At 43.5% G+C, this 21,790-nt stretch overlaps 1 protein-coding gene across 27 annotated transcripts in view; it reads left to right on the top strand.

The window, feature by feature from the left end:
• KCNMA1 (potassium calcium-activated channel subfamily M alpha 1) overlaps nt 1-20,195 on the top strand; it is a 748,425-nt gene extending 728,230 nt beyond the window's left edge. For 7 of the 27 annotated variants that reach the window (XM_067710402.1, XM_067710407.1, XM_067710405.1 and 4 more), the window contains 4 exons: nt 1,989-2,107; nt 4,013-4,237; nt 6,724-6,752; nt 13,802-20,195. In XM_067710402.1, the coding sequence (XP_067566503.1) occupies nt 1,989-2,107; nt 4,013-4,237; nt 6,724-6,752; nt 13,802-13,956 (528 nt within the window). In that variant the 3' untranslated portion in view covers nt 13,957-20,195. Of the gene's footprint in view, nt 1-1,988; nt 2,108-4,012; nt 4,714-6,723; nt 6,753-13,801 lie in introns of those variants that run through there. The other 20 variants (XM_067710409.1, XM_067710414.1, XM_067710421.1 and 17 more) reach the window with 4 other exon arrangements.
• Nucleotides 20,196-21,790: the final 1,595 nt, after the last annotated feature.

The following is a 21,790-nucleotide window of genomic DNA, read 5'->3' on the forward strand; positions in this document are numbered from 1 at the left end:
GGCGGGATCCAAATGTGTCAGACAGTGACAGGCTAGGTCTCTGCCTTTGCTACTTTCTACAGGAAAAGAACTATAAGAGGTGATGCTTATGGCTTACTGTGTAGCAGGCACTGGGCTTTACATGTATTCATTCATTTTAATCCCCATGGTGACCCTTTGACGTAGATTCTCTTATCAGACGCTTTAAGGAAACTGGGGCTCAGAGACACTGAGGACTGGCCCTATAAGGAATTTGCACTAGGGATCCTGGCTTCAGAGCCTGTGGGCTTACTGACTCCCCTCAGGTACCTTCTGCCACAGATGGGAGGCATTGGGTGGGGGGGGGGGGGCGGGTTCCAAATGCAGCCACGGCTGGGAGCCTTTTCTACAGGTCTTAGCATGACTCAGGGCTACTTAACCCCAACTGCACATTAATAGGTCTGCCAGAGTGCCTGAACCAGGCTGGTGTGTGCAACCCAGAGGGAGACATCAGTCGCTTCAGCAGCAGCGGGGGCATGGGGGAGAGTGAATGGGTCCAGCCTCAGAGTTAGGTGACCTCGGTCTGGAATTAGAGACATTAAAGAATCCACATGAGATGCTGTTGGTTCGGCCAGCGGGTCTACGTGCACATAATAAGCTATGGTGTTCTGAAAACCACCGGTGCTGGGGTCATGCCCAGAATCCTGGGGGCTGAGTACAGCCACCAGTGGTTTTTAAAAGCCCCTCGTGGGCTATTAATTCTGAGGCTGGACCCAGTCACCCTCCCCCATGCCCCTGCTGCTGCAGAGGGACCCATGCCTCCCTTTGGGTTCCACGCACCAGCCTGGTTCAAGCACTCTGGCAGAAGTAAGCAGTCTTGAACCTTATTCCCAGCCCAACTCCATGGATGCATTCAGGGGCTGGAGCCCAGTCTTGGGAGCCAGTAAACCCATTTTACAAACAATAGTGCCACCCAGAAAGTCCAAATAGTGGAAAAGGAGCCAAGGAAAGGGTCACTTTTTCCATTTCTTCTGAAACCCTGATGCCAACTTGCACTATATTTTAGTTTGGTTATGGGCAGGGATCTATGCTAGACTGGGCTTTTTTAAAAGGCCACCTCCATAGCTAGTGGCTCTTTTTATCATCATTTACTCATTGATACACTTTAAAAGAATAAAGACTTTAAATAATGATAAGATCTGGCTCCTTTTGTGTTCTCTAATGTGATGCCCATCTGAAAACTTCGGTAACAGGAAGGACAGATGCAGTCACTTTATTCCCAGTGAAGTCAGCCGTTGGTGCCCTTCCTATAATAATATCTACCTGAAGCCAACTGGCTGCAGGAAGCCAGCATTTCTGAGTGAATGAGTTTGCTTTCACATTCCGCATCAGGCCCCAGACCCTTGGAAGGTGACTGTGAACTGATTAGAACTGTGAATCCCAGTTATTCAGCCTGCAGACCTCCAGCTCCTGGGGAAACACATTCCCTTCCACCCTTGCCATCTCTGAGGTCTGTAAATTGTGCTTTTCACACAGTCCTTCTCTGAAAGAGTCTGTCACCATAGTACCTGGTGGGGTCTTTTCTCCTGGCAGTGATTTTCATTATCACTCGAGCAGTTTGGACAACACGGTCAGATCACAGTGATTACAGCTGAGCTGGGGCTAAACATCATCACCATTTTGCAAAGCTGGTTTCTTCTTCTCAGCTGAACAGACATCTGAGACCTTCAAGCTTACACCATCACTTAAAATAAGGAGAGGCCCCATCTCCTTGAAGCTCTCATCGCTGCAGATGGAAAACTAGAGAGAACCAGAGGAAAACCCATTATTATCTGATTCCCCAGAATCACCGGTATTGAGATGTAGGCTATAAACCACACTAACCTCTTCAGCTACGGTTCCTTGGTACAGACCCTCCGACTCAGGAGACACCGAAATGAGCTTTCATTAAAAAGCCCTTTTCTCCCCGGGACCTCTCCTTTCAGGCAAATAAAAATGCTTTTTCTCTCTGTTCTTTCGTTGACTCCCAGGATGGTGGTTGTTATGGTGATCTGTTCTGCAAAGCTCTGAAAACATATAATATGCTTTGTTTTGGAATTTATCGGCTGAGAGATGCTCACCTCAGCACCCCCAGCCAGTGCACGAAGAGGTGAGTATGTTTCCACTCCCACCCGCCAGGCAGAGACATAAATGCCCTCTCCTGTCCCCCACAATGAGGGCAAAGGTCTACATACACGCTCTCAACGTGCAGATTACTCTGCCCACATTAAATCCGTCACTCAGTTTGTTGGTTGTGGGAAGCTTTTTTCTTTAATTACTAATAGCAGATATAAAGACATTGTGGGAAAAATTCAAGTTTTATGGGCTAGTTCCATCCATCACCTAATTACAGAAGTCTGAAGGCAAGCATGTCCTCCAGACTCCTGCTACTGGGATAATTCTGTTGGTACCTAATATAGAAATATTTCATATTGCTACTGTTTAAGGTAAATGGTTCCTTTGCCGTGTCTTAGACACCTATAGATATATAATTTTTTTAATTGAAGTATAGTTGATTTGCAATGTTGTGTTAGCTTCAGGTGTACAGCAGAGTGATTCAGTAATACGTGTGTGTGTGTGTGTGTGTGTGTGTGTATGTTCTTTTTCATAGATACCTATCTTTTTACTTAACGTATTTTTCAATTGACTTACTTTTATATATGTACTTTAAAGAAAACTATATATTATTGCCTGAAGCAGAAAAAAATAACATTTCATATATGCTAGCTATATTTTTCTAATATGCATTAAAGTACATTCATAGCAGCCTAAAATTAAAAGTACATCCTAGAATTGCCAAAATCAGTGTGTTCATGTACTATACCCCAGGAAACAATGCCATAGAGATGAGTGTCTCTCAGACCTGCTTGCATAGTAGAATCACTGCAGGTACTTTTTAAAAGTAGTCTGATGACTCTGACTTAAGTGGTATGAAATGAAAATATGTAGTTTTAATGCCCAGAGATTACAGTTGAGCTGGAGTTGAGCATAATTGCTGTGCACCAGTGGGTTCTCAAAGTTCGATGAACATGAGAATCATCTGTAAAGCTTGTTAAAACACAAATTGCTGGACCCCACGCTCAGAGTGTCTGACTCAGTAGGTCTTGGCTGGGGGTGCTTAAGAATTTGCATTTTAACAGCAAGGACCTACTGTATAGCGCAGGGAACTATATTCAGTACCTTGTAATAACCTGTAATGGAAAAGAATCTGAAAAAGAACATTATATATATATATATATATAGAGAGAGAGAGAGAGAGAGAGAGAGAGCGCGAGCTGAATCACTTTGCTGTACACCTGAAACTAACACAACATTGTAAGTCAGCTATACTTCAATTAAAAAAAAGTATTTGCATTTTTAGGAAGTTCCCAGATGATGCTGATATGTCTGGCCTGAGGACCTCAATTTTGAAATCCCCTGCTAGAAATGAAACAAAGTGATTTTTAGTTATGTCTGGTGTTAACCGGGGAAAAACATGATCAAATTGAGGAGAACAGTTAAAGCCTGAGGGACACATAGGCAGGGAGGTGTTTTATATTCTTCCATTAAGTGACATCCTCTACCAAGGTTGATTTTTAAAAGCTAAAGAGGGAGGGAGGACTAAGATTTTGCTAGATCATGGTAAACAAAGATCCTGTGACATATGTCTGAGATTGTGAGAACATTCTAGAATGAGAGATGCAGTGCAGTCCTGGAAACCTCCTGCATGCCCTCGGGCCACTCAGGAGCAGAAGGGAACTTGATATTGTATTGAAAGGGGTACGTAGACCACAGGAAGTACCGTTTGGTTCTCCCATGACTGGCGCTAATTCAGCATCTCCGCCAGGGCTCATGGCTGACTTCCTCTGTTGAGCTAAACAGAGGAAGAGTTTGTTCCACTTGGAAGATACTGTTTAAGGCCTTGGACCAGCTGGAAGTCCACCTCCCAGATCCTCGGGTAGACCTGGTTTGGTTCAGAGGTGAAATCTCCACCGAGTTATCCTCATTCTATGACCTCTTTGCTCTCCGCGTCCAGGTATGTCATCACCAACCCCCCGTACGAGTTTGAGCTCGTGCCGACGGACCTGATCTTCTGCTTAATGCAGTTTGACCACAACGCCGGCCAGTCCCGGGCCAGCCTCTCCCATTCCTCCCACTCGTCCCAGTCCTCCAGCAAGAAGAGCTCCTCCGTTCACTCCATCCCATCCACAGCAAACCGACAGAACCGGCCCAAGTCCCGGGAGTCCCGAGACAAACAGAAGTACGTGCAGGAAGAGCGGCTCTGATATGTGTATCCACTGCCTCCGTGTGTGAAACTGTATCTGCCACTCATTTACCCAGTGGGTGTTTCCAACAGTAACTTTCCCCGTTTTCCCCTGTAGTCCCCCCCTTTTCTTTACACATATTTGCATATGTATGATAGTGTGCATGTGGTTGTCATTTTTATTCCACCACCATAAAACCCTTGAGCACAACAGCAAATAAGCAGACGGACCAAAAGTTATTTATGATTCTAGGGGAAAGATAACCCTAAGGCATGCTCCAGACATAAAGAGCTCACTGCAGGAATGAGTTCACAGATAAGAAGGGAGCGCTTGTGATCCACGTCAGTTATGCAAAGCAAGTTTAGTTAATGTAGAAGAACAGTTTATTCTGATGTATAAGGATTATCAGGGTGCTTTGGGTTTTCTTTTTGTTGTTTTTCTTTCTTTCTCTTGTTTTTTTTTTTTTTATATATACACACAATAATATATACACACGTTTATTTGAAACAAGCAACCAAAACATATTGGTTGTTTCCACTCTCTGGGCCGAAATATCGTGAAGTATTTGAAAGGCTTTTGCCATTTGTGTAGATGATGAAGCACCTGCTTGTTAGAACATTGGAGATTTTTTTTTTTTTTTTGCGGTACGCGGGCCTCTCACTGTTGTGGCCTCTCCCGTTGCGGAGCACAGGCTCCGGACGCGCAGGCTCAGCGGCCATGGCTCACAGGCCCAGACGCTCCGCAGCATCTTCCCGGACCAGGGCACGAATCCGTGTACTCTGCATCGGCAGGCGGACTCTCAACCACTGCGCCACCAGGGAAGCCCGGAGATTTTTTTAGTTACTCACCAAGGCCTTTTGTCCCAGAGCTAGCTTCCTTTGGGAGTTCATATGAACATTTCTTCCCTTACTGTGGAGGAAAGAATAGTTCCCTTCGTGGAAGTATCAAATGCTAGTCATTTAATTTAAGTGAAAAGAGGTTTGATTGCATATTAAATTGTTATTCTGTCTCCTTATGCTGCCATATGAATAGCTGTTTTTTCCTCTCACTTTTGACATTTGGGATGAAAAGCCATATGTATCATAAATATCAGATGTAAGTCATTAAAAACTGCCTTCCTGGGACTTTTACATCTTTTAAAAGGTGAATTACTTACCTTATGTACAGAATAAATAATGCTCAGGAAAGAGCAAGTATTTTTCCACGCATTCTCAGGGGACCTTTTTACTCCCCTTTGTTTGATTAGTTAGGGCCCCAGTGCCAGCGAGGAGCAAGGGCTGGGGCCGCGGTAGAGAGAGGAAGATAAACCCAGCGGCAGATCATGTTTTTCTAGGAGCCGACACGCTAAATAAATCAGAATGTAGGAGGATCAAGCCACAGTTGACTCAACAAAGACAAAAGCCAGCTACTACCTTCAGCTGTTGGCACAGCTGCACGATGCTGGCTGTCCCAAAGCAGAAAGCTGGTGGGAAAAATTTCTCATCGTCAATTTCTTTAACGTAGCCAATCCACTTAGGCAGGTGAATGACAGTAATAGAGAATGACCCCCTTGTCATTACCAGATGGGAGAGAAGAAAAAGAGTGCGACAGTGAGCCAAACGCATTTTGGTATAATTATTTTTTCTTTCATTTTCTTTCTTTTTTTAACGTTAGTAAGCATGAGGGAAAAGGTAGAAAAATAACCCTTTTTTCAATATACAGTTGTCAGATATTTTATGTATGCAAATCATGCTTTAGGCAGTACAGTAGTTCTTACAAATCGGCCAACTCCACCATGACCAAATTCTTGTATGGATGGACTAGCCCTGGGCTGCTATATACGTATTTGAAATGTTTACTTGAAAACAAATTCCATCAAACAGCATAGGGTGGAGGGGAGGAGAAAAGTGTCACAGCTGTAACCATCTCTAAAAAGGTGTTTTTATGGTGAATGTTTTGGGTTTAGATTTTGGATCCCCTGTCCCCCCCAAGCATGATAGTTTTGGAGATTTGCTTGCGGTGTGAATTGACAAGCACTTTTACTGACAAAATGGTGAGGCTCAGTCAGAACGTCCGTCCCCACACCCAAGACAGAGCAGTGCAGTGTTGCAATCAGTATTGGGTGGGGAATCATTGTATACATGTATATTAAAAAGCCCTATGAGTGGAAAACTTTTTTCAAATTACTTTTGTCCCTATATATATTGATTTATATATTACATATAACTATCTTTTTATATATAACTATATATATACACATATATACAGATATGTGTGTGTGTGTGTATATATATATACACACACACACACACACACACACACACACTTATCCCCTAGTTTTGGATCATGAAGAGCTCTTCATGCGTTCTTTGCAAAGGAGGTTATAAAGTTATGCCCTCAGAACATTTATAACTATAAGAATGTGCCAGTTAAAGTGCTCAACAGGAAATATGACAGTTTAAAAGCATTGTAAAACTCACATAGCTTACTTCTCTCTCTAAAGTGCAACAAGGATGAATAGAATGGGCCAAGGTATGACAATTAATGGTTCTGCATGACCTAGCCACTGCTGGGGGTTTTCTTCTATAACGTTGTCCTTGTGAAAACTTTTGTGAAATTAAAAAAAAAAAAAGGAGTTACAAATTTTATTCTGTTATTGGTTTATTTTTATTTCTATTGTTCTGTTTGTGGTTTTATTTATTTATTTTGCTTTTTTTTTTTTCCTCCCCATCCCCCTGCCTCTTCCCTTCCTTCTTCTCCACCTTCCTCCACTTTCTAAATTGCTCAGCGCAATGAGGCTGTCCTGCTGCTACCGCTAGACCCCTTAGAGTTTGTTTTGGTGTTCCTGGGTTTGGGGTTGGGTGATCTGGGGGAAACTTCTCTCCATCTGGCTTGCCTTTCAATCTGCACGTGGCCTCCCTGCCCACCTTGGTACCTTGCTCCAAGTCCAAAAGCATTTTCCCATCAAGAAACCCAGCTTCCTCCACTTCCCCCCATTATCACCACTCCAACCCAGTCCCCCATCAGTCTGTCCACATTTCTGTGTTTATCTTGGCAAGACCGACTAAATCAAGTGATGATGCCAGGTGATAAGCTTTTCTGGAAAACATTTGCAGCTATTCCACTTGGCAAACTTGCTTCTTGGTCAATCGTTTACCCTCCTTTCAATTTAAACCAGGAGGGTTATTAATGGTAAAGAGCATTGGTCTCCATGCAGTTGGATCAGTATGACCCCCAAATTAAAACTGTCCGGCTGGATATATCAACTCAATAGCCCACACCCAGTCATCTGGGGGTTGATGATTCAGTCTCTATATTACCTGGATCTCTTCTCCCACCTGCCTTTCAGACATTTGTGAAATCCCAACCAGAGACTGGGCAGATAGAGAGAAGTAAATCCAAAATGTGTTTTTTATACAATCTGTTAGCAGCTCTGATGAGAGGACCTTGTGACGGGAATGGAGTGGGAACAGACTGTGACTTGTGATGAAATTTTGGGATTTTCCCTGGACTCAGGCGTACAGTTGAGAGTTGATTGTACTTGGCTAGTGATATATTCAGTGATGAAAAAGGTATCATTATTACTTGTATTTTTTATGAGCCCAAACTACTATATTGTTCTTTCCTCAGTTGAATGAAGAATCTCTTCCATGGGTTTTCATGTGACCCCAAACTTCTCATCCTTCTTTCAGGTTCTCTTAGGAAGGAGGCATACAAGGTTTTCGTATGACGTCTCTCCTCTTCCCCCTTTCCACCCAAAAAATAAGCAAGTAGGTCAGGGTGGAAAGCGAAAGCGTTTTTGAAGAGAAAGGATGTGCACTTAAAGAGAACAATAGCTAGAAACTTAATTATCTGCACCATTCTAAAAGAGAAGCAGTTTGTAAGCCATTCAGTTCAGTTTGTTTTAGGCTTTGAAAGGGGTGAAGCTTAAGTAAGTGGATAGACCAGGAGGCCCAGTGAAACCCTCTCAACCTCAACACTCAGGTGATCATGAAATCAACATCCCTAATATCTGCTACCCAGGGTCCTTCCTGAAGCCAGTTCAAACGGATAAAGAGAAACTTGGACCCTTATAGTTAGATTTCTACCATTATTGGGAGAGGTTTCAAATTCTATTATGAATATTACAGGTTATGACCCAGAACCTTACTCTCAATAGGTGCTCAATAAATATTTTTGAAATAAATTGACCTTAAAAATTCTTATACCTTTAATCATTTGATAAGTTATCTTCACCTCCTTGGCTTTTCTTAGCCAATTTCAAGGAATGCCTGTAGATGGTTCACAACACTGTCATGTTGTTGGCACTTTCTCAAGCTGAGTACACAGCTTCTGAGAAAGGGGAACACCCCCGTAAGTTCACTGAGTGGAGAGACTGACTCTGCCTCCCGCCAGCAACCTCAAGGTCCCAGATGACCAGAGGAACCTTTTGACGGGCTCTTCTTCAGCATGGGAAAAGCCGAAAGGTGTCTGCATCCCAATAGAGACAATTAAATCAACCCGCCAGGTTCCTATAGCAACAGGCTCCTGAAGGAGAAAGAAGAGAGTGCAGAAACTTCAGGGCCTCCAGAAATCAAGACAGGGTAAAAAAATCAATGTCTCAATCAGCTTCTTTCAGCCCACCCCTGCTTTGTCATAAGGTGATGAAGTAGCTGTGGGCACCTGTCACTAACTTGGTAGACTATCTCCCACCAGGAGATCGTACATCCACCACCTAGGGAGGTGAGAGGGATCACCCCCTACCGCCTGGAAGGGAGGAGTGAAAAGTCCACCCTTAGGGTGTCAGCTGGATCAAGCCAAAGAAGAGGGCCAGGAGGGAGCAGTCGTTCGGCCTAGGGAATGGCAGCATCAGCCTTACAGTTAAAAGGGGCAAAGAGAGTCATACTGGACAATCGCAAAGGAGCGAGACAGTTTTCATAAGTAAAAACTGCTCTGGTTCCGGTGCAATTTTCATTTCTGTGCAGTAACCATACTTTGCCCATGGAGAGGAAAGGAGGCAGTGTGTGTGGGTGGGGTCCTCTGGCACCTTGGGGTCTGCTAGGCAGGGGGCGAGAGAAGGCCAGACTAGCTCTCAGAAGTGTGAGATGTGAAACCACACAGCGTTACCTTTGAATGCTTGAGCTCCTTGTTAGCTCTTACTGTTCTCCACTGTTATCTCTATCCAAATGGAATCTTTCCCTTTCAAGCCCTTTCTCTCTGAACTTCAGCTTGTGGTACAGCGAGAAAATGCCCAATTATTCCAAGTACCTTTGCTGTATCATCATCTCCCTTTTCATGCTCTCTTCTCTGAAGAGTAGTTAAGTGAAAAGGCCAAATCCCACAGCAGTGACAACCCACAGAGCCAGCAAAGAGACTCTGTTGTCACAGTGCAGCCTGTTGCTCTGCTTCCGGGTCCCCAGGCAGTTATGTCAGCCCAGGTCTCAAGCCCTTCCCTGCCGTAGCCTGCTCCCTTGGGATTCCTCATGGCTGGACAAAGTCCTGACCCTTATTCTAGACCCTTGAATGTCAGTGATGAAAGTAGCAATGGAAGACGCAGATGGCTTGCAGGTAGGGTAGGGCCCCTGTCAAGTTGAAAGCCAATATTTCAGACGCAAGTACCACTGAAGGGTGTCACTCCTGCCTCTCCTCCCCTTCCCAAGGAAGGCTACCCAACCGAATCCTTCTCCATCTTCTCTGCTGCCAAAATCCCCTTTCTTCTGGCCAGCACCCAAGTTTATACACCTCAGTTCTCCACCCTAGTTTATCTGCAATCACACCGAAAGGTATCACCTACCCTTATGTCGTCCTTTAGCACTGAGAGTACTCATATCCATGCTGACCTTATACTAAAAACGAACAAACGCCAAGTGCTTACCATGGGCTAGACACTCTTCCAAGCACTTTATGTATATTAGCACATTCAATTCTCGAGATAACCTTAGATGCAGATGCTGTTAGTATTTCCATTTGAAAGATACAGAATCCAAGGGACAGGTTTGTTCAAAGTCACCCAGCCAGGAAGTGCCAGAGAAGTATTTAAAACTAAAGTCCATGAACTTTGTGCTATAATGCCCCCTAATGTTACTAATAATACTGATAGTCTTAACAGTTCACATTGACTTACCATGTATGTGGATAAGTGCTTCATGGACAGTAGCCCCTTTCATCCAAACAACACCCTTAGGAAGGTCCATTAGCCCCATTTTACAGATGAGAAACTGAAGTTAAGATAAATTATGTAACAACCCGCTCGGAGCCACACAACTAGCACAGGAGAGAAGCAGATCCCCTTGACCTTAACCTACTGCTCTATGCTATCTCCTTGTTGCAGTGGATGGCTCATGGCATGGCCGGCCTTGATAGGTGACACCTCCCAATGGCAGTGTCACATCTCTCGGCAGTTATTTTCTGGGTTTGATCTCGTTCTGCCAGATCACTTGCCACAGACTGTTAAATGCCACTCCTTCCCTGACTTCAGGCAGGTCCCACAGTCTGTTCACAGTGATGCCGTCATGCATCACATCTTCAAGAAGCTTATTAACAAATGGATTTCTTTTTCTTTGGCAGGGAGGAGGCCCTCAAAACCAGATCCATTGCCCTTCTCATCCTAGGGATGAAAACAAAGCCCCCAGAAATCTTTTTGGCTCGTGGGATGAGGCAGGGGGAGGAGACCAGCTCAGGGATTTGGATCGACCCTGGACCACTTCAGCACTCACGTGAATTCCTTCCCTGACTACTCTTCCTTAAGGCCAATTTTGTAGGCACCCAGTGGTGCGGCTCCTTTGGAAGGCACAGTTCGATAAACCAAAGTGTCATTGTCATAGCAAAGCTCTCTCCATTGGGGCAGAATGACTGGCAATCGTTAAAGTGTGGTTCCTCTCAAGCCCTTTGGGAGAAACACCTTTGCCCCCAGACATTTTAGTAAAACGCTCAGAGCATTCATCTATCTCCATTTCTTCAGCATCATATCTAACCAAGTCTCCAACAAAACAGCTGTTTACATCTTACGAGGCACCCGAGTTAAAAAGCCTGTTTCTCAGGCATAACGGAAACCTCAGCTCGTCCCCAGGATACACTTTAACGCAACTCCTTTTTGTGTTGACGCTGAATGGCCAAAACACAGGGAGAACTCTGCTTAGATTATATTTATGGCAAGAAATGTAAAAGGAAAGAGAGAGAGAAGCTTAAATGGGGAAATAATGCTCTCTTTCTTACAGACAGCAGGAGGAAATTGATATTCTCCCTGCCGTGGAAGGTCAAAATGCCAACTTTGAATTGAACTGTAAAGACTAAATTCTGAACAATTACTCTCTGCAGCAGTTGTAAAAATTTCAGCAAATTGCAGCTGTCTTAGGTCTTTCACCCAGAAGTCCTACTCATTTCCATCAGTAGAGTTCACTCTCCCTTCCAACCTGGCATGTCCAACCTAGCACTAAATCCCTTTGCAAAATCTGGCCACAGAAGGGCGTGGCCAAAATCAAGGGCAGCTCAGGCAAACAGCACAGACACTGGGTTCAGCTCTTCTGAAAATCATCTTTATACATAAACCATTGGAAAAAGTCATAGTTTGAAATTGTTTCAGTGGCCTGGCAATGCTTTTAAAACATGATAATCATCATACTTTACTCCTCTCTGAAAGGTTAGTTTAATCGTAGATCACAAAAAAATTGGTTTCCACAAATGCATAATGGTTCATCTGTGTCACACTTGAACTAAATGCTTTTTTAAATGGAGCTGAAATTATTTTGCTGTGTATACAGTCCCGGATTTCTATACAACCTTTTTTAACCAGCCCATCAGGAACCTTGCCTCTACAGCCTCATTAATAATTCAGATGTGCTGATGACTTTAAAAGATCTATGGAATTGAAGCTTAGGGAAAAAAAAAAGCTCTGCTTGACAAAAAGATAAATGAATGTAGAAAGAAGCTGTAGGAGTCTGGCAAGCTGTAGATCATCTCAGAACAGATTGTAACTTTATCATTCTGTCAGGGGGAATAATTTAAAGCACTTAATCAGTTAGCTTCACCGTGAGGATGTAGCATTATGAATTCGTATCGTCCAATCTGTTCAAATCAAAGTGAACTTAATTATAATAGGTGAGAGAGCCAGTGCAGGAAGGAGAGTGATCCAGGAGGCAGGAAGTTTCCTGGGGGGTGTAAACCAAGCTGCCGAACAAAGGTTAGTGAGTGAGCTTTCACCAAGGCTCATCCTGGCTCCAGCTCGGTGTCTACAAGGGGGGCTCAGGGCACTGGACACAGCAAGAGGAAGCATGGTCCAGGAGAGACAAGCAGAGTGGTCATGAGCTGACCATACATACCGGATCTATAAATCGTTAGCCATGCAGGGACACACACACACACACACACACACACACACACGGTCCTCCATCATGATCACACACACACACACACACACGGTCCTCCATCATGATCAAGCCAGGTGAGCAATTTTGTTAACGTATTCATCCAGGACCACTGACAAGGCAGTTAGGAATTGCTCTGATAGGCAGAAAAGAAGGCCGGAGAGGCCATTGTCTCTATAGCAGTGGGTGTGCTTGAAAGCTTTTTCCCTTTTTCTTTACTTTTCCTAAGCTACTAAAATGAGGCATACGATTCTCAAGTTAGAATGCACTGTTTGCCCCAGTCCCTTTGTGTCTGTACACATGGCTGATTTCCCAGAAAATTCCAGTCGTAGAAAGAGGCGGGGATGAGGGCTGAGTCTTATGAAATAGCACTGAACGGCCAGGAGGATGCTAGGCCATTTTCATCCTCACCCCCGCCTCTGAATGCCCTGACTCAGCATTCTCTTTCAGCCATCTCTGGATTTAGGGTGGAAATGAAATGCCAAGCCTTCGTCAAGCTCCCTTGTCGACAGCTTGGGTGATTATAGTCGGTTAAGATAGTGCCACTAGGAATTCTTTTCATAATTTTATAGCAACATAGAGTTTTCTTTTGTTGAAATTAAAGCCATCTCAAAAGCCTCTGAAAACATTGGTTGCTATTCTGACTTTTCACCCTCATTGACCAGCAAAAATCTGTGGGCTTACTTTAAGATCCCCAAAACTGGCTGCAGAAGAAGCAAAAGAGTGGTATGATTGAGATATACCTTTAAGTATGCTTGTACAAGCAAAGAAGGAGGTCCTGCATAAGATTCTAGATCACTCAGCCTGTGGAAGGGACAATGTCCCTCAGTTTCCACTCAAATCGATGGATGCAGAAATCTTTCTTTAGGTGCGATGCCCATACCTAATATTTGTTATATTCGCCATCTCCTCACCACCAAAGCTTTTTAGGCCAAGAAAGGAACCCCAGAGAACACTGCCAGAGTTAGTCTCCCAATCCCTCTTTATTCTCTGAAGTCCACCCCTGGTGCCTCCAAGTCCCAATAGCCCATTGGTTCATCACTTGCTACGGGCAGCTGAGGTATGTTTCAGGTTCCGGTGTTCTCCCTACACTGCACTGTCTCTCTTACCAATTACTCACTGTCAGCTTCTCTCGATTACCTTTTTTGCATTTTTCAATGAACTTTCCAAAGTCTTTGCCCTAGGACTAACTAAGCTTCTCATTTCTCCTTCTTGTTCTCTATCCGTTTTGCCCTTTAGCAGAAAAGAAATGGTTTACAGATGAACCGGATAATGCCTATCCCAGAAACATTCAAATCAAGCCCATGAGTACCCACATGGCTAACCAGATCAACCAATATAAATCCACAAGCAGCTTGATTCCACCAATCAGAGAAGTTGAAGATGAATGTTGACTCCCAGGAGACCAGAACTATTTTTTTTAAAGCCTGACAAACTTCATAAATGGTGACGTGACTTTTCTTCCTCTTACATGCTGAATCACTGGTGGAAACGTTAGGATAAGCAAGAATTGCAAGAAAAATAAAGTAGACAGATCTTTCTCTTTGCCTTGAATATTGCTTCCATGTATTTTGGAAAAGAAAATGATTTCATTTATATATGAACATACTAAAATAGTCATGTATAGCCTCTAGCATTTTAAATTATTTTTATTTATTAGAAGGAAAATATATTTTTTCTTTTTTTTCCATTGTCATATATATATTCCCTATATCTAACAATGCAAACTCAAAAGGAATGTGGCCAGACTCCTTATGCATATTTCTCTTCTTTCTCTCTTTTTCTTTGAGGAGAATGATGGTCACCACCACAGTTAATTATAATTAAGGGAAATGGATTATTAATACAACTTTAAAATGGTCCAATAATGTAAACATGTATTTTAGTAAATTTAAAAAAGAAGACAAAAGAGGGCAGGTGAATTTCCTAGATGGGTATGTATTTTGGCTGTACTGACACCAGCTCTTAATAAAGGGAAAGTTACTTATTTTCGAAAGTCATATTTTTGTAGTTTTAGTTTTCATCCTGTATTTCTCACCTTTTGTTCATATATTTAAAGGGAAGACCTTCTTGCAGCTTTTCTACAAATGCCAGATCGGGTTTACCCTGCCAACTAACAATACCAGAGGGTTGTGAGCATGCCTGGGACGTGGAAGTTGAGGACCAGATGCACAGAAGACATTTATTTCTCTGTTTGTTGTCCTAATGGTGGGGACTCCTTCCTACATGCTGTTATGCTTCTCATTTCATATCTCCAAATCAACCAAGCAGTAATTGCAACTTTGGAAAGGTCTGGTGGACTCTCTCCCCATTCCCCAAGTCCAGGGCTTTTAGCCTGAAAGTTTGTAAACACCAATGAATAGTTTTACTTAACGATAGGATATATAACACATTCATGCTATTCACTGAGTTTTTGTGTAAAAGCCAGAAAAGTTCCATGATCCAGGAGATGACTTTTACCCAGATCTAAATTTTGCAGGCTTTCCTTTAGTTGCTGGGACAAAACACACAAACTTGTTACAGCAACCTAAAAAATAATAACAACGAAAGGACAGCAATGAATGCACTTAATATAGACCGTTAGAAAAAGCCTTTGAAAATTAACCAGCAATGAAATCTAATGTATCAGCCACTTCAAACTGTGGTCAAAAAGATTTTTCTAACCATCAGACACAATTCCGACGTCTCCGAGCTCTGCTGTTGCTTGCATGCTCAGTGTAACGGTGTCCCAGCAATTGTTCCATTCCAAATGATTTTCCACTTCAAAATGATCAATCTTTGACAGAAACATCAGGATCTCTGGAGCAGCATGGATGTGACAGTGATTTTTATTTTCTTAAAAATGTAAACTGTGGACACTTGAAGGAACCAAACTAACCAGAATATCCCCCAAAGTCCCATGCTATCTATTCCATTAGGCCATGACCCTGTGGTACGTAGGATGTCACAGCAAATCAGGTCAGAGCCAAGCAATGAAATCATCATGAAAACATAGGTCCACTAAGTACTCCAATTACCAACGTAGGCAAAATGAGCTTCCACCTCCGTCCCGTCCCTGCAGAGCCAATGTAGTTGTGTTTCCACCTTGTAGGCGTCGTCCTAAAGTGACTTGTCAGACTGTGGTTACCCTGTCGTCACATTTTTGTAGAATTAGTTCTATAAAGTTATCGTGAATATAACGTATGTCCAACTGGATTGTTTAAAAATTACTTATAATCAATCACTAGTCTACTCAGCAGACTAAACTGACGTCAGCATTCTCTTCAGGCTGATAAACATTTCCTGGTTTCCAACAGAAGTAAAATGGGTTTGTGGGGCGAAACCCTTGCTGAGAGTTGACAACTTTCCTGAAAGCTAGGCCTTCTTCTACATAACGATTTTGTATTGGGTTCACCTTAGTACATTCTTAGTACATCAATCCACGCTCTTCTTTCCTTCATGAACCCTAGTGGGTTCCTGATAACTTGATAACCATTTCTGAATCTGTCTTAACTATTTGGTCTCCTCTGGCAGGCACTGGTGGCCACCACCTAAATGCTCTTCCATTAGAGGAAGTTAGGTCACGGTGTCCCATGCCTGCTGCCCTCTCTTCCCCATCTCTCCAAACCAATGCACATTGGAAACAGAAGTACAAACTCCATGCCCTTTATGGCTAGAGATTTGAATCTAAGCTTTTTTTTTTTTTTTAAACCAAAATGGCTAAGATAGTTTCCTGGAGCAAGGGCTCCCCTCCAAAAACCAATTGGCAGGAATCCATTTTCTTCTAAGGTAGAGCAAGGTTGTGCTGTTTTGCCTTTGTAATAATGAATTGTTTGGGGCCAGAAAATGAAATAAGGCATTTTTTAAAGGGAGTATACAAAACGACTGGCTGGTGGCTCCTTTGGCAAAAACTGGTACCCAGTAGACGGAAAGTGAAATGGAAACAGAAACGAGATCGTAAGATCATTGAAGGGCTTGAAGGAATGCCAGAGCTTCCCGATTTGTTTCTATTTGTTGAGCCCTCTGGCCCTGAGGGAATCCTCACCTCACCACGCTCTGACAGACCTATCTTCCTGGCTACGTTCAGCACAGACCAACGATGGCCATCGTTGGTATAGTCCATGTTATAAGGCTCTGAGGTCCCACCCCAGTTTAGGATTCCAGAGAAGCCATTTTCCCAAATTAGTAACTCAAGTGCTTTGGGAATCACACTCACCAACAGGCTATTTTAAAAGCAGAAGCACCTACTGATAAAAGCATCGTCACCATCATCATCTTTCTCATTAAGAAAACTTTGGCTTTCATCTGAGCAATTTTATACTTTAAAATAGCCCCTTGAACCAAGATAAAACACCTTCAATAAAAGTGGTTGTGACTAAGGCATGTTGGAGAACACCCAGAAGCTCTTTCCTTCCAAAGCTTGGGGCATCTTATAATGTACTTTGTATAAAATTTAATTGAGGACTTTAAATAAACAGGGAATTAGAACTGTTTGGTTAGGATTAGAAAGGGAGAAAGTGAGAAGGCCTAAGAACATTGGGGATATTTTCATGTTGAAAAGCGAAGAGTCCAAGTTTCCTGCTATGGTTTAATACGAGGGTTCACAAGCTACATCTGCAAATAACTAGCTATCCACTTCGAAAATGTTCTTTCAACTCTCTGAGTCTCAGTGACCTCATTTGTAAATGAAAGTGATTCATCTAGGTGACTCTAAGGTCCCTTTCAGATCTGAGAGGATGTGCTCTGAGTTAAAAGGAGGGGGGAGCATGGGAACAAGGCAAGCCCCTGGAGACAGTCTTGTCCTGTGCTAGAATAATGGTCCTTCTTGCTGCACCACCCAAGCAGTCCTCCTGAGGGTAGTGCCTTTTCTGCTCTGGACACATAGCAGCTATGTTCATTCCTCTGCTTTACATTGGGAGTCTCCTTAGGTTCAAAACGCAAATTTCACAATTCAAACTCACCTGAATCATGTTGATCTGATTTTTCTGTGTGTTCCTAGGGTTTTCTTCTCAATCTCATCCTGGCCTGCCTTTTTTATTGGCTCAAGGCTCAATTTCCATCAATCCCTTCATTTCTAACCCATATCTCCCATCTCCAATATGTAGTTGGAGGCTCACAACCCCCAGATTTCTGCAGTTTTCCTCATTTTTATTTCCGCATGTGGATCTGGGCACGAGGAAGGTACCAGTCTTACTTCTCACTTCATTTCCCATCCTCTGTTTATTTGATTTTTTTCCTTTCATCAGTACAACAGCTATTTCTTTGCTACTTACATTCATAAGTCTAATTTTCATCTACCATTTTTCTTTGTCAAAGAGAATCTCAGTTTAGAAAAAAGGAAGGAAGAGAGGTAGAAAGAGAGAAAAAAATTTAAACCAATTGTGACGTGAGTCACCTTACTTATAGACGACTAAACACATCATTCAAATTAGACATGGAATTCCAGTGCAGAATCCGTCCATTTACTATGGGGAGCAGAGGGAAAGTAAGATGAGACTTCAGACAAGGGGCTAGAAAGTAAATTGTCTTAAGGGCCAAGCTAAGAGGTTGAGGCTTGCTCTAGAAACTCATGGAAAGCCACTAGATGTTTTAAACAAAAGGTGACAAACACCAATATCTGTGCATTTTTTAGGTTGTATATTTTGCGAAGTCAGTTCTTCCTGGAAGTCATCAAGAGCAGATATGCAGAGTTGACCATTTTTCTCAGCAGCATGGAGTTCTCAAGGGTGCAAACTCCAAGTCCACAACTCAGCACATGAAGTCCTACCTTCCTCAAATAAATGTTATAGATCCTACTACTTGTAGAAGGTCAAATGGCAGGGTAGGGGCTGGTGTGGGGGCTGCTTTGAGGGCTGGCTGTTGGGGTCATTGGCTGTAGTTCTGGAAAAGGTTCTTTGTGAAAGGAACACTTAATTGGGACCTCAGTTGAGGAACCCTGTGGAGCAATAGGAAAGAATGCAGGGCAGCTGAGAACTGTTGTGTTAATTAGTTCAAAGTGGAAGAAGCTGAGTGTGATCTATAAAGGCAGGCTTTTCAGACAAAAGGCAAGGAGAAAGTGGAGCTGAGAGGAGGGCTACGGAAGGTCCTGTGGATTTGGACGTCAGAGCCACAGAGGTATGTACACAGTGGGGTGTATGGCTGGGTTCTCCAAAGGAGGAAGGGTACGTGTGGAAGATTTTTTGAAGGCAGAAAAACATGGGGGCTACAACCATATTTTTTCAAGGGCTAAAAGGAGCAAAATAAGTAGGTACTCCTGGAAAAGGAGACCTAGGGTACTCCAGAATCAGAAAAACGGGAAACCAGAGACGGAAACTTTAAGAGAGAGGTTGGAAATGAAGGTGTTGGAGATGGTGACTCAGAAGTAAAAGGACTCACTTGAAGAGGGCAGGGACTTTGCTCGTTTGTTTTATCTCCAGAGCTTGTCACGAGGCCTGGCTCTGGGTGGGCAGTCAGTTGTTACTTTGGATGCCGTAGGCAATGGAGGTTGGCTAAGACTTCTAGGTCACTGGAACTCTTCCTGGAGAAGGATCAGAAGAGAGGGATCTTGAGGTGCGCTTTTTCTTTCGCCTCCCTGTTCATGTCATTCCATTGTTCCTCATCTCCACACACTGGCGGCTTTGGTTTCAGCATTCCTAAAACAAATGCAACAATCCCTTTGCTTTATGGCTTTTCTGGGCAGGCAGCATGAGGAGAGAGGGTTTTTGGCTTTGGTGAAAATCAATCTTAATTTCTAGGTAGATTTCAAATTTCAAAAGCTTTCCTTTGGTCTGTTTTTCCCCTCGAGGACTTCTGTGTTTCTTCTCCTCCACCTTGCTATTCAGCAGAACAAGGACAAAAGTGACACCAAAGTGCTCCAGCGTGCCTGCCTTAGGAAGCTTTCCTGGGCCCGCTGTTCAGAATCTTAGATGGAAATGTCCACACGGCACCGTCATACGCCCGCCAGAGCAAACTAGAGCGTCCGTTACATGGGGTTCAGGGTCAGTGTGAGAAAGGCAGCCAGCAGGTAGGGGAGCCCTGCCAACAAAGTTGATGGAGCCCCACTTCCACACTAAACCAAAGCCCCCCTGCCCCAGAGCAGCCTGCTCCCCTCCCTTCCTTCCGCTGAGCACAGCCCGAGACACATTTGACCAGAACTGCAACATTTCAAACATGAACCAAGGTCTGCCTGGAAATCCTAATTAAAAGTGTTCCATTCCCAGGTGACCCAATCACATCCTGCCTAAAACTCCTGGCCCACATCCCACCACCCAGATGCTGAAAAGAAACCTTCCCCCACTTAACACCAAAACCGGCCCTCAATGTTTCTTCAGGGGACAAAGAAAAAAAAAAAACTATGCTTATATAGAAGTCAGCCTACGAGTTCATTAAGGAAAAGGAGCGTGGCTTATTCATCTGTCGTTCAGACGTTTGATTGTTGGCATTATGGTGGTGGTGGTGATGATGATGATGATAATGGTAATGATGAACTTCTATGACCTAACCGGATTGGAAGAGAGACTAAATGCTGGTGCTCTGAAATGATCTACTCAACTCTGTCATCTGTAACAACCAGTGATAACTCTCTTGTCTTGTAAAAAGGGTTTGTACATAACTTGTACATGGTTTCATTTTGTATTTTTCGCAGATTAAAAATTTATGTATTTGTGTTCTAAAATGGCGAGTGTGCCTTGTGTCTCTGTAGCACCCACACATCTGTGGCGGGGTGGAGTCTCTGAGTTTCCATCGGGTTGCTGTAGCTCTCCCTGAAGGCAAAATGGTGGACTGATAAGAGGCATGGGAATAACCTTCCATTGCCTTTCCAGCTTCGAGTGTGAACAGAGCCCTGCGCCTCTAAGGAGACTGTCAGTGGGTACCAGCCCAAGACAGCAATGGATGGTGGGGGGGTGGGGGGAGGAAGAGCCGCTGTCATTAGATGTAGTGCCTGGGAATCAGTCCCTCCAGGGTCACACCATGGCCAGAGGGCCCACAAGCTCCTGCAGAAACCTCCAGCATGCAGGTTGCTAAAGAAATAGGCAGCCTTCAGGTAGGCCCCCTGGAAAGCTAGAATGTGTCTGTCCTCAGCCACCTGCACCCAAGCTAGTTACCCTTTCCTGATACCTGCATAGCGAAGCAGTGCGCTTTTTCCTTGCATTTAGCTTATCAAGACAGCCTTTAGAAGTTTTGATTCATCCTGCCCCATACTCACCCCCACAGAGAAATCAATGAAACTTTATCGCAAGGCAAAAGAAGAAAGACAATGACAACAAAAAACCTCTTAAAAATTGGTGCTGTGGTCTCAGGGCCATCGTTTAAATCATCTTCAGAATCCTAAGTTTGAACTCTTTTAGGGAGGCCGGACTCCCAGAGTTAAGGCTGGTGTAGCCTGGAGGAAAGGAAGGAGCTAGAGATTGGAGAAAAGCCACCCACATTGTATGTATGTGATGTGTATAATGATTGGCATTTAATGTATTGTAGAGATTGTCTCACTTGTTCCTCAGCCACATATTTACTGAATAGCTATTATGTTCACATTCCTCTGCTGGGAGCTGGGGATACAGCAGTGAGCAGTATCACGACCCCACTCCAGTCTGGGAGGGGATAAACAGCTAGTAGTCATGTACTAAAAATTAACCTACAGGGGTTAGTACAGTATGGCATTGGGAAGGCATAAGAGAAGCACTTAGCCATTTCAAGAACAATCTACCAACTGACTGATATTTTGAGAAACAAATTCCTATTCTACATAAGCCAATGCCAGCCCAAACCAGAGCTCATTCCCAGGGGTCAGCAAGGCAGGTTCACCTGTCAGAATGTGCCAATTCCTGACAGTTTTTGGACCCTGGTTTCTCAACTTGCCTTCTCCAATATTTGCTAACAAATCTGAACATTGTTGGGGAATGTAATTGCAGAGCATATGGTCCCCATTAGTTAGGCAAACTCCACTGCCAAATTTGGCTCCAAAGAAGGAGTCTGCACAAAGGATGAAGTATTAGGAAGAGATCGACAGTGACAGAGAAAGCAAATGAAAGAGATGAGACAGTGAGTTACAAAATAGCAGGCCCGACATACCCAGCGCAATGAATGTGGAACACATTTTTCTATTTGTTGAGAAAAAAATATATGAGAATTTGTGCTAAAATCTCCCTGTAGCAAAAATCAAAGTAGACCATTCACCAGAATCAATGTTAACTGCTTTGCAACGTCAGATAAGATAGATTCTGCCTGGGAGAAAAACCGGGGGGAACAGAACAGACAGGGTGCAAAGGAAAT

This window comes from Pseudorca crassidens, chromosome 16 (genome assembly GCF_039906515.1).
Source record: "Pseudorca crassidens isolate mPseCra1 chromosome 16, mPseCra1.hap1, whole genome shotgun sequence".
Classification (NCBI taxonomy): domain Eukaryota; kingdom Metazoa; phylum Chordata; class Mammalia; order Artiodactyla; family Delphinidae; genus Pseudorca; species Pseudorca crassidens.